General features: G+C 36.5%; 1 protein-coding gene across 2 annotated transcripts in view; it reads left to right on the forward strand.

The window, feature by feature from the left end:
* Window positions 1-583: 583 nt before the first annotated feature.
* Window positions 584-13,756, forward strand: part of IMPG1 (interphotoreceptor matrix proteoglycan 1) — a 90,668-nt gene continuing 77,495 nt past the window's right edge. For both annotated transcript variants that reach the window (XM_032651512.1, XM_032651513.1), the window contains exon 1: window positions 584-650. In XM_032651512.1, coding sequence (XP_032507403.1) covers window positions 584-650 — 67 coding nt within the window. The remainder of the gene's footprint in view (window positions 651-13,756) is intronic.

A 13,756-nucleotide genomic window follows, 5' to 3' on the forward strand; every position in this document is an offset into this window, starting at 1 on the left:
GAAAGAAAGCAATATACAAAGCAGGCCATCTCTATGAGAATGGAGACAGCTTTGCTACCTCTGGAGACAGACACATCAACTAACCACAGACTTCCAGGGGTGGCAATTAAGTTCTTTCAGTGGACGTTCCTTGCACATGTCATTTTGGAAAATATTTGACCCTGACTGTCAGCCTTCTGCATTTGGCCGGACTTCCCCTGGTTCTCTGTGTCCCTGTAACAGGTGAATAACTAAAGAAGAAAAGCATTCCTTCTGTCTGTAGACACTTGTTTATAATGGCATTCAGGGTCCCCTAGCTGGGCTGACAAATGCTCCTCCAGAAGGTTAATGAGATAAAGTTTCCTCCAGCTGGTCCTTAAGCAGAGATTACACCTAAGGGAAAGATAAGGAGATTATTCCAGAAGCAGGCACTGCCTCATGTTCTTCATAAATTAGCCCTCATAAAGGTAAACCAGGAAGGTTATCCTCACTCAGCTAATATCAATATTTCACTATTTTTCATATTTCTGTCATTTTATTTTTTTAATGAGACTTGGGACTGTTCTGTGATTGTTACCAGAAATACCAATGCACAAAAGCCAGAATGTATTTGGAAACTAGAAGGGTTATTTTTGTTCTTTGGATTTTTCTCCAAGTTCAAGGAATCAAAGGTAAGTTATTTAAATATTTGTTTATTTTTTAATTGCTTATATATAAAATCTATTTACAGAGTTGAACATTCAAAATCAAGAAAGTCACCCCTGTATCTCAGAGGGCTCGTATATGGTAGGCCTTGAATAAATATTGACTGATGATTGAATGATTGTCAGAAATGGTTTTCACTTGCTGAATATTTATTTTATATTTGCATAATATATGTGTTTTTATATATATTTTATATTTGCATCTTAAGTGCAATTTATGTTAATAAAATAGGAGAGATGAATGCATCCTATTTACTCTTATAAAACATTGAATACACATTCATAACATTAATGTCAATAAAATTAGTAGGTCCATGAAAAAAATGAAATACTTTGTCAATTATGATCAAACAAAAAATGTATTCCATACCCTCTCATAGTTAAATCATTAGTTATTTTCCCTTAGAAAATAGCAAGTGTTCTTCATCTTCAGAGTCCATGATGGAGACCAAATCAGAAACTCGGTTGCTTGTAAAGTTGTATGCATAAAAGAACAAGCACTGCAAGTTTTTACAGCAAATCTTCAAGTGAATCTAAAATTAAAGCAAGCCACAAAGCAGGAATATTTAAGAAAAATAATGTACTAAAAATAACTTGTTGAAGAAAGCTTCACTTTTTTTTAAGTATAAGGTTGACCATTATAACATAATGTTTTAAGACATTCGAAATCAATAATGTTCAGTTCTTCTTTAAGGATGACGTAGCTTTGGACAATCAACCTTTTAATTGAAGCATTGGTTTTAAAGTGCCCATAGAAAAGTAGAACACATTGTTGATTGCATTTGTTAAGTCACAAAAATAACAGACCTGTCAGTTATTTTATATGTAACATTTTAGTGGTTGCATCTGGAGAGAGAAGAAAATTTCTGGAAAAGATTATATGAAAATTCCCTTTATGTTTTGCTACCTATAAATGATAATGGATGGAGAAAAAGTTTACTTACTTGCCTTTCAATTTGTCAATTATATATAAATGTTTACATTTATAAAAACATTTTAATTATAAACAAATGATGGGATTCCGGTATATTCTGAGCTTAATCTGCTGAAGCACACCAATTTGTCAGTCTCCGAAACTTGACCGGTCAAATCAGCTTTGGTTTTGTTTAATTAATTAACTAATTTAGCTATTTTCTCTATTTTCATATATTATGTATCAGCTATTACAATTACAAATAGCATAATTACATACAGAAAGTTAAATGAAAGAAGCTCACCAAAAAACTACAATTTGCTATATGCCAATATCTATGAAACAAACTATTATAACTGCATAATAAAAAACCTTTACATGGTTACTTGTTTGGGGCTTTTTATTCCATAAGAACCTCAGATCTGTGAATTTCTGTTAATCTTTAATTAGTGAGGTCCACGGGTAATTAGAGTTTATGTACTTCAGCCAGACTGGCTTCCCATTTGTGACTAATTAACCATTACGAGTGTATTTACATAGAAAATGCTTTTGGAAGACAGAAGAGTTCAACTCAATACAACTAGCTGTTGAGCATAAAAACTGGGTATTTAAAGTCAAGAATTTCTTTTTAAAAAGTTATAGATTATTTGAAAAATCGAAAGATATGGAAAATTACCCATAGTACACCTATCCAAACACAACCTATGCTGACACCTTCATGTGTTCCCTCTGTCTTTTTTCTATGCTTATTCAATCTTTCCATGATTGCAGTTCTACTGCACACACAATTTTATATGAGGCTTTTTGCACATCTTTTGCATCAGATGAATGGTCTACATTGCTATCTTGCTTTGACAAGCATCATTTTATTGGCTGCATAATGTTCCTTTCAGTTGATATCATGATTTGCTTTATCTAAATACTCAACGAAAGAGAAAGAATCATTTCTAATTGTTTTGTTATTATGATATTAAAATATTCATTGCAATGAATATCTTTGCACATAAGCTCTCTCAGTATTTAAGATTCCTAGGATGAATTCACTAAAGTAAAATTATTGGGTCAAAGCAATATAAACAGTTTATGCATGGTATTTGATTCATATTGCCAAATTTCTTCTCAAAAGTTTTCCTATGCCGGTAGGTAATTTTTCCCAATTTGATTCCACAAGTGGAGTGTTTGCTGTACCCAACACAGAATATTAACAGATTCAGAGATATGCCGATATTTCAAAAGGTTTCCTTTAAGCTTTGCAGATTTCAAATGTAATTTTTCCATTGATACATAAAAATGAAATGGTTTCGATTTCAAAGCATTCATTAAATAAATCGTTTAGTGCAATAAAGGACAGTTCAATAGTTTCAAAGAACAATTACTTCATCAATATACAAGCACCTCTCTTCGGTTTTCATAATGTGGATGCCAGTTATATCCTACGTGTACTGCACTGCTTTATTCGCTTACCTTTCCATTTCGCATAAACAAGTTCATCTAATTGCTTTGTGACATTCTGAGGTGTGGGAGAAAGAGAAGAGAGAAAAGCCACCCTTAGCAAACCCTAAAATGGAAATGGTGTTTATCAGAGTATGGGCTTTTTGCATTATATTTGGTTATACTAAATGAAACCTTAACTAAGTTATTATTAGCTCACCAAGGTAGGGTAATTTATTTTAGTAACTGTGAAATGTCAGGAAATTTGCATTTGAAGACACTCCAGTTCTTGCTAATTCTTTACTACTGAGATATGTTCTCGTTTCATAAAATTACCCAGGAAGTTATTTTTCCTCATTGCGGCTCCATGAACAGAGAACAAAGCCTTCATTTATATACCTGAGATAGCCGCCCAATGACAGTCACATTAACTTTGCAGCTCCTATATTTTATCATCTCTGCTACGGTCTCAGAACGGTGTAATTCAAAAGGTTGAAGGCAGATATTTTTCTTCAATTATACCTGAAAAGATGTCCTTAAAATCAGTCATGTAAATTGAAGACACTTTATGTCCAATTGAACAAACCACGGCAGCACACCTCGCTCAGACCATTTATTAGATTATATGCTTTAAAAAGAAAAAACGATTGCTGCCTTGTGACCCTTTCAGGCTTATTTTGCTGATCACACTGAAGGACTATTATATGTGTGAGCTAATTAGGCAGCGTTGACAGGACCTATTGCTTTCGTGGCCATTGCCATCAATCATGAGCGAGCCACCACTTTAAATATCAACCAGATTTGCATGCTAATCCCGTATGCATATTCAGATCCTGTATACCTCTGGTGCCTCAGCCACGTTCACAGATCTTATGCCGTTTTAAAATAATCCGTTTGAGGCAAACCAAAAAACCAGTTTGTTTTTCATAATAGTCTCTAGGTTTATATTATATATAATTCAGTAGGTATTTGGAAATGACCATAGTAAAAGTCTGGTTTTCAGCAACCATTGGGTCTGAGTTCCCTGTTTTGAGACTGAGAAACAGTTTCACTGGGATTTTAGCCTCACTAATCAAGAGCACCATGTCAGATGGAACCATTTTAATAAGGGAGGGAGTGTACTTTTTGCTCTGGTTCCAAGGCAATCTGCATGCTGAAGCTTATCCTACAGAGAGTTGATACCGTGATAATGAGAATTCATATATGGAAATGCCACTGTCAGATCTGACCTACAGCGTGCATCATTATGATTATTTATTGAGAATGTACTCCCACTGCTGTCCCTCTGTTCTGGCCACAGTGAATGTGGGAAGAATATGAAAGAGCTACAGAACCATGATAAATACTTCTAAGCATACGGTTGTATTCAGTAGATAAATATTCTCCCATTTACATTCAGCCATTCTTGAGGAAACTGTGTCTTTCTGCGTACCTTTATAAAGGCATCTTCTTTCATTCCAACTTGGGTTTCTCCATCCAGCCACCTTTAGACCCCTCACTCACCATGGCCCACATCTATTTTCATAACTGCTCCCCTAGGAAAAGGATTAAAGGAAACTAAGCCAAAAGCCAAGGAAAGAGAAGAACTTCCAAAGTCTCCCCGATGCCTTCAGAATCAAGTCCAATCATTTCATTTGAGTGTCCTTACAATCTGCCCCTACCTTCCTTTCCAGCCTTACTTGTAGAGCCTACATGAGTCCATGCCATGGCTAGACACATTGCTTTCTGCAGATCTCCTTACTTGGGAAATATACACCAAGAGTGTACAAAACATATATGTGGTATTTAGAGAATAATAATAACATGCTCGCTTCCCGGGTTAAATAATAAAACATTAATAGTATCTTAGAAGTCCCCTGTCTGCTCTGCCAGGATCTCGTCCCCTTTACCGTCATGAATCTTGTGTTAATCATGTCATTGCTTAACATTAGTGTTTCCAACTATAGATGTATTCTCTAAATAGTATATTAATATTTCTTCATTTTGCTTGTGTATTTATGTAAGTAATCTCATGTTGTATGTGTTCTCCTATGACTTAGTCCTTTGGGTCAACATTATATTTTTAAGAGTCACCCACACTGTTGCATACATCAGACCCTGAGGCAAGAGTTTACCTGCTACTCTTCATTAGGGAGTGCATTTTCAGGGAAACAGGAGGAGAAGAAAATGAGGGATGAAGCAGTGAAAGAGGGAAAACCAACATAAAGATGCCTCACCAAACTGGCTGGCACTTGGTGTCAAGTCAACCAACTGCTGATATTAAGGGACCATCTTTAGAGACTACAGGATCTCCAGATTGTCCGTGAGGTTGGGAGCCTAGGGGTAAGTGGAGAAAAATTCATAAGAGATCTCCTCAAAAGTTCACCTTGGGCTTCCCTGGTAGCGCAGTGGTTGAGAGTCCGCCTGCCGATGCAGGGGACACGGGTTCGTGCCCCGGTCCGGGAGGATCCCACGTGCCGCGGAGCGGCTGGGCCCGTGAGCCATGGCCGCTGAGCCTGCGCGTCCGGAGCCTGTTGCTCCGCAACGGGAGAGGCCACAACAGTGAGAGGCCCGCGTACCGCAAAAAAATAAAAATAAAAAAAATAAATAAAAGTTCACCTCAAAGGACATTAACTTCCCTGCCAGTGCACCCGTCCATGGACCACAGGTGGGTCTTGGTGCTTCTCACACCTCTGCAGCAACAGAAAATCTTGGGGCAGGAGAAACAGACACCGTGACACAGCAAGAGGCAAGGAACTGTGGGCTTGTGTCTCCCATAATGAGTCAGAGCTTATGAAGAGCTGGTCTGAGAGACAGGTGAGGCTAAGTGGGCCTGAGATGATGCTTGAGAGACGTCTGGGACATACCGCTGCCTGGTATGGATACACCGTGTATTCATTCTTCTGTTGGTGGACTTTGCATTACATACAACACTGGTACAGACATTCCCAATTGTTCCCCGGTGCTCTCCAGGAATCTCTCCAGCATCTAGCTCTCTCTTTCTCTCTCTCTCTTCTGAATAGGAGAGAAATCACTGTGTCACGAGGAATGCATGTTTTCAGTTTTACCAGGTGAACCGAACTGTCTCCCTAAGTGTCTGTGCCATTCAGAGTGAGAATCCCTTTTGTTCCAAACCCTCATGTACACTTGTTATTGCCTGACTTTTTGTGTTTTGTCACTCTGCATTGGGGGTGAAATAGTGTCTCAATGTGGTTTTAATTTGCATTTCTCTGATTACTAACAAAGTTAAGTATCTTTTCCTGTACTTTTGGGTCTTGTGTGCTTCTTCTAGAAAATCCTTGAACAAGTATTTTGACCAATTTTTTCATTGAGATATATGTCTTTTCTCACTGATTTGGAGCTGTTCCTTTTACGTTACAGACACCAGCCCTTTTGCAATTATGTTCAAAAACCTTCTGTCAGTTTGTAGCCTTGCCTTCTTACTGTCTTAATGGTATAGCCTTTGATGAGCACACATTCTTAATTTCAGTGTTGTTGAATTAGCCTTAGTAACTTCATATTCTCCTATATTATCTTATAAAAGACGTTTTGTTTTTCATACTTAATTCACGATAATTTATTGTGTGTATGTGTGTGTGAAGCAGGAAAACAATTTCTTTTTTTTTTAAATACTGATAATCAATTGTTTTAGCACCACTCAATGAATAGTTTCTCCTTTTCTCTCTGCTCTGTGATGCCTCTTCTGCCATGGACATGGGGTTGTTCATTTTTTTTATCCCTGAGCTAACACCACATTGCTTCAATTATTTCAAATTTATAATAATCTTGAAATCTTGTACCCATGTTTCCCTGGCTTAGTTCTCTTTCTACAGGAGTGTCTAAGCTATTCTTGACTCTCCACTCTTCCCTAATACATTCTAAAATTAGCTCACCAAGTTCCACAAAAACCCTATGGAGGTTGAACTGGAATTGCGTTGGATCCATTGATGAATTTGGGGGAAATTGACACCTTTAGAGCATTAAGTCTTTCTACCAAGAACATGGATTGTCTCTCCTTTTATTAGTACCTTACAATTAAGTTGCATAATGACTTTTTAAAGGGCTCCACATCATGGACTTATCCCTAGCCACTTGATATTAATTGTGATCATGTAAATGGCATCCTTATTACATTTTTTAAACATCTTTATTGGAGTATAGTTGCTTTACAATGTTGTGTTAGTTTCTGCTGTATAACAAAGTGAATCCGCTATACATTACATATATCCCCATATCTCCTCCCTCTTGCGTCTCCCTCCCACCCTCCCTATCCCACCCCTCTAAGTGGTCACAAAGCACTGAGCTGATCTCCCCGTGCAATGTGGCTGCTTTCCACTAGCTATCTATTTTACATTTGGTAGTGTATATATGTCAATGCTACTCTCCCACTTCGTCTCAGCTTACCCTTCCACCTCCCTGTGTCCTCAAGTCCAATCTCTACATCTGTGTCTTTATTCCTGTCCTGCCATTAGGTTCATCAGAACCATTTTTTTCTTTTTTCTTAGATTCCATATATATGTGTTAGCATATGGAATTTGTTCTTCTCTTTCTGACTTACTTCACTCTGTATGACAGACACTAGGTCCATTCACCTCACTACAAATAACTCAATTTCGTTTCTTTTTATGGCTGAGTTATATTCCATTGTATATACGTGCCGCATCTTCTTTATCCATTCATCTGTCAATGGACACTTAGGTTGCTTCCATGTCCTGGCTATTGTAAATACAGCCGCAATGAACATTGGGGTACATGACTCTTTTTGAATTATGGATTTCTCAGGGTATATGCCCAGTAGTGGGATTGCTGGGTTGCATGGCAGTTCTATTTTTAGTTTTTTAAGGAACCTCCATACTGTTCTCCATAGTGGCTGTATCAATTTACATTCCCACCAACAGTGCAAGAGGGTTCTCTTTTCTCCACACCCTCTCCAACATTTATTGTTTGTAAATTTTTTGATGATGGCCATTCTGACTGGTGTGAGGTGCTACCTCATTGCAGTTTTGATTTGCATTTCTCTAATGATTAGTGATGTTGAGCATCCTTTCATGTGTTTGTTGGCAATCTGTATATCTTCTATGGAGAAATGTCTGTTTAAGTCTTCGGCCCATTTTTGCACTGAGTTATTTAATTTTTTGATATTGAGCTGCATAAGCTGCTTGTAAATTTTGGAGAACAATCCTTTGTCAGTTGCTTCATTTGCAAATATCTTCTCCCATTCTGAGGGTTGTCTTTTGGTCTCGTTTATGGTTTCCTTTGCCATACAAAAGATTTTAAGTTTTATTAGGTCCCATTTGTTTATTTTTGTTTTTATTTCCATTTCTCTCGGAGGTGGGTCAAAAAGGATCTTGTTGTGATTTATGTCATAGAGTGTTCTGCCTATGTTTTCCTCTAAGAGTTTGATAGTGTCTGGCCTTACCTTATTACATTTCTATGTAAAAAAGTAATTGGTTTTATATTCCAGAGCTTTGCTGAACAATCTCTATTCTGAAAATTCACTAGCAATTCTTTGGAGTTTTCTCCATTATCATTTGTGAATAAAGAGAATTTGAGTTCTTTCTATTCAGTCTTTGTATTTTTTCTTTCTCTATATTTTCTTACTGCCCTTCATAGGCCAGCCAGTATGATGTTAAAGAAAAATGCTGATTGCATGCATCCTTTCCTTGTTACCGATCTTGAAGAGAATTCTTTCATAGTTCACCGTTAAGTATGATGTTTGTTTTAGATTTTGTGTTTGTTTTGTTTTTGAAAATTCCCTATATTAGTTTGTGAAAAAAAGTTCCTTGCTATTCCTAAGAGTTTTAATCATGGATAAATATAGAAATGTATTGTGTATTTCTTCTATTTCCATTAAGATTACCAAATGGTTTTTCTCTTTTAATTCATTAATGTGAAAAATTATCTTTACAAATTTTCAAATATTAAACTAACCCTACATTCCTGAGATAACTCCAACTTGGTCATGACCTTTTTTCACACGCTGCTGGATTCCATTTGCTAATATTTTATTTCAAATTGTTACATTAATATTCATAAGCAAGATTGGACTATGATTTTTTTCACATAGTTTCCTTGTCAGGTTTTGTACGAGTTTGTATGAAAATAAAGTTATTTTTTCTATGAATATTTGATAGAACTCTCTGATGAAGCTAAAGAGTTATATTTATGAAAGGATATTTGACTACTGAGTCAATTTTTTAAAGGTGATAATAATTAGGTTTCCTATCTCTTCTTATATCCATTTTGGTAAGTTGTATATTTCTAGAATGTATCCATTTCATATAAAATTTCAAATTTATTGACAAAACATTATTCATACCCTCTTGTTAAGTTTTTCATGTCTATAGAAAATATAATGATGTCCCCCTTTTCAATCCTGATAGTAATTAAGTGTATCTTCTCCTTCTTATGTTTTTTGTTTCTGTTATTAGTATTTTCAAAGGAAAAGTTTTTGGCTTTTATATGTCTTTTTCTTCTCTTTTATGTTATCTTCTCTTTTATATCTTATTAATCTCTACTCATCTTCTTTTCTTGTATTTTCTTTTATTTTTTTTCTTTTGTTAACCTCTTGAGATAGATGCTTAGCTCATTAATATTTAGCTTTTTTCTTTTTCTAAAATAGGCATTTTAATGAGATAAATTTACCTTTCAAGTGCTGATTTAGCTATATCCCACAAGTTTTATTATGTAAAAGTTTATCATTTGATAAAGATATTTCTAAAAACCAGCATGATTTCTTCACTGACTTATGGGTTATTTGTAAGTTTTTTTTTTCGATTTCCAAACATATAGGGAATTTTCCAGTTGTTTTTTAAAACGGATTTTTAGCTTACTTCTTTGCTGGTCTGAGAACATAATGTACGTGCATTATAGTCCAATATACAGTCAATATTTGTATGTTCTCCCTGTGCTTGAAAATAAAGTATATTTTATATATAATATAAATATATACTATATTATATTTTTGTTTTATAATGTTCTATATATGTTCATTAAGTCAATTTTAGTTATGTTTTCAATCCTCTGTATCTTTATCGATTTTTTTCTGCTTGTTCTATCAGTTACCAAGAAAGATCTCTTAAAATCCACCTGCTATTATTGTTGATTTTACTTTCTTTATTGTTCTGTCAAAGTTTGCTTTATATATTTTAAGGTAATATTATTAAGTACGTAAAATTATAACTTGTTACATCTTTCTGATGACTTTTAAATTTTTACCATTATGATGTGACTATCATCATCTTTGTAATGCTTTCAGCCAAATAAGGAAATTTGTCCACTGATGTGCTGGAACTGGCCCATACTGACTTACAGGAGCCAGTTGCTCACATCTCTTCCCAACTCTGTGTTCAGTAATAGCACATCGATGGCTTGAAATCAGCCATGGGAGAGTTATAACACAGAAAAATTGGCAAACGTTGCAAATCAGGCCTTCTCATCCAACACTAAGAGCTGGTTATGGAACATTTAACAGAAGACCTCTGACCTCATTAGATATTAATATAGCTATACCAACTTTCCTTTGATTAGTGTTTGCATAATTTAACTTTTTTCCATCCTTTTAATTTCAACTTCCCTATGTCTTTTCATTAAATGTGTCTGTTAAAACAGCATATAGTAGAATTTTTTAAATGTAGTCTGACAATCTTTCTCTTTCAACAGAAACATTTTGCCCATTTATATTTAATGTGTCCCAAATATTGCATGGGACGTACTTATACTAAAAATTTAAAAATTTACATAGTTGTTTATTGGAAATTCAAGTTTGACTGGGTGTCCTATATTTTATTTGCTAAATCAGGCAATCCTATTCCTATCTTATTCCTAGCCCTAAACCTCAAAGTAAAACGGTACCACATCATAATAAGAGCTAACAATGTGCCAGGCCTTCTGCAAAATCGTGACCCCTATTTTCTCATTTAATCTTCAAAACAGAACTATATAACACGCAAACATTAATCCATATCTATGGTGTTGGAATTATTGTTATACCCTTTGTAGGTTACAAAGTTGAAGCACATCGAGATTATTTGCCCAAGTTCAGGAAGTGGCTCAGGAAGGCAGAGCTATCTTACTGTAACTTCAGCCCCACAGGTACTCAAGATGAAGTTCATCTTTCTTCTCTGCAAGAACTGTGATAGTTTCCCATGCATAAGAAAGGCAGAGATGTATAGCTGTCTAACCTGTTTAATCTGTTCCAATTCTGCTGTCCTTGAGCAGCTACAGTATCATTCTTTTGTGGCAATATATGCAAGAACGCTGTACATGCAATTCTCTTTACTCAGAATTCCCAGTACACTCCAAGACCAGGTTTACATGAGAGCACTAAAACTTAAGAGTAGCTGTTTCATAGTTTGTAATATTAGAATCGTCAGCAACAAAGAGGTTCAGAAAATAAAGACGCTGGGCTAAATTAGCTGATTCTGATATGAGTACTTCAGACATGTTAGAATCTAATGAGATAAATGTGCCCCAAATACGTAGCACCCCTAGGAATCACAGGGAGAGAGACAGCAGCACAGCTGGAACCAGAGGAAAGTGGTCAATGTGTCCCACAAGCAAATCTATCTTCCTGCCTCCTGCTACTTCCTCAGTGTACTCCCAGCTTCTGAAGTTAGCTTCCTTCTAATTTGGGGGATTTTTTTTACAGGCTCTTGGTAGGTCTTTGTGATTTCCTGCTACTTATCTTCCCCACCCACTTCCAAGCAGATGGTGGACAGACTCTGCCTCCAGCTTGTGAATGACCTGGTACTGTTGTTCCAGCGAAACCCTTTGGTTTGCATATCATTCAAACTTTCTGTCAAGCCAGGCTAGAAAAATGCTCTGAAAACTATCACATCCCATACATTTGTGAGATACAACTCATCATCCGCAGATCTCAGGTTAACTTGTAAAATTCCACTCTGATTCTCTTATTCGTAACCTGTGTGTTTATTTAAACTCCACATTCTGAAACCAATGGAGATGGTGCCCCCAAAATTTACATGGTGGGTTAAAAATTGGGAAGCAGAAAAAGGTTGGTAGAAGTTAGGTTAATGTAAGGAAGAGATGATTAAAAGTGGCTTAACAGGGTTGGTCCTACACAGATACGAAGGTATCTGCCTACCCAGGGTGATTTGAGGGGTACTAAAACATCCAGCTGCTGGAGAAAACACTGTTTCTCTCCGTCAACTCCTGAAAACAAGCCTTAGCTAGGCTAGCCGGCAACTTCAACATAATTGTTCTCACCTCGGTTTCACATGCCTGTTTACTTCAACCTGACCTCAGCACTAAACCAACTCCACTCACCGTTTTCCAAAGAAATATACTTTACAGTTAGTCACAGCTTATAGAAATATCCTACTCTTCTAACCACCCCCTTTCTCTTTCCTTTATTGGAAATCTATAATTAACATTTTTATAGATCTTTTTAGATTTTTCCATGTATATGAACAGATAATTATTTTATAAAAATTGGATCAACGAAATATATTTTCATGCCATTATCTTTAATGCTTGTCCAGAATTCTAATGAACTCTTTTTTTTTTAACTTGGTAGGTATTTTTTGTTGTTGTTGTTTATTTATTTTTCATTGAAGTATAGTTGATTTACAATGTTGTGTTAATTTCTGCTGTACAGCAAAGTGATTCAGTTACACGTATATATACATTCTTTTTCATATTCTTTTCCATTGTGGTTTATCCCAGGATATTGAACATAGTTCTCTGTGCTCTACAGTAGGACCCTATTGTTCCCCTTTCTCTTTTCTACTTCTCCCTTCAACTTCCATTCGGTCCCTGCCCTCTCACCATGATGCATACGCCCTCAGCAAAATTTCTCGGCATCCCACCTATAGATTTAGTTCTTCCTCTTTTTTTTTAGTGCAGTGAGATGGACTTACCAATACATATGTATCCATGCAAATACATAATAGAATAGAAGATAGCAAGTTTTACTTCTTACAATGGTTTGCCAGGGTCCTAACCCTTTCCTTCTGACATAGAAATGCAATGGCCAAACCTATTTTTGCAATGTGAAGAAAAACAGTGCAACCGCTCTAATGCTTTGAGAGAAGGGGGCACTGATTTTCACCCTCAGCAGGGGGTAGTGGTGTGGAGACAAGGAAGGCTGCCATGGCACCCAAGTTTCCAAAGCTTCAGGGAGGGCAACGGTGTGGCATCCACCTCGCATCACCGATAATCAGTCTGTAGGCTGACTATCGTGAGACTGCGTTGGCTTCGTATCTCATTACAGAAAATCACTGAAAGTTTCCCTAATTTCTATGGTCCTCTTTTCCACCACGTACTCGCTTGCAGCGGGCTTGTCAGGATGGAATTTCACTGGGAGCTACACGTAGGAAGATAGAGGAGAAAGCAAGACGTAGGAGCTCTTGTCATCTCCACTTGATCATGCAGAAGACAGTGTGCTTAAAATCCATGCAATTTTCTGGAGGAGCGTTAAGCAAGTGTTCAGTACAACTGCATAATTTTTGAGGTGTGTTCAGGTATGTTAAGCACAATGTACATTTAGTTCCCTTGCTCTTTGGAAGAAAAAAATTTCAGGTGGGTAATTGAGCACTTCCGCTAACGGAGGGGCCGGGACTGGGATGTTTTGCAAAGCTGAGCGTTTGCAAAAAGGCCAGAACTGCTTACTCTTTTTTGGTAAGGTCTGGAAAGCATATGTAAGATGAAATTTTTATTTTTTAAGCCTTCCAGGTATTGATTTGGTCCTGGAGTGTTACCCACTTTCTCTCTGTGGAGTTCTGTTCTT

The sequence above is a fragment of the Phocoena sinus genome, chromosome 12 (assembly GCF_008692025.1).
Source record: "Phocoena sinus isolate mPhoSin1 chromosome 12, mPhoSin1.pri, whole genome shotgun sequence".
Classification (NCBI taxonomy): Eukaryota; Metazoa; Chordata; class Mammalia; order Artiodactyla; family Phocoenidae; genus Phocoena; species Phocoena sinus.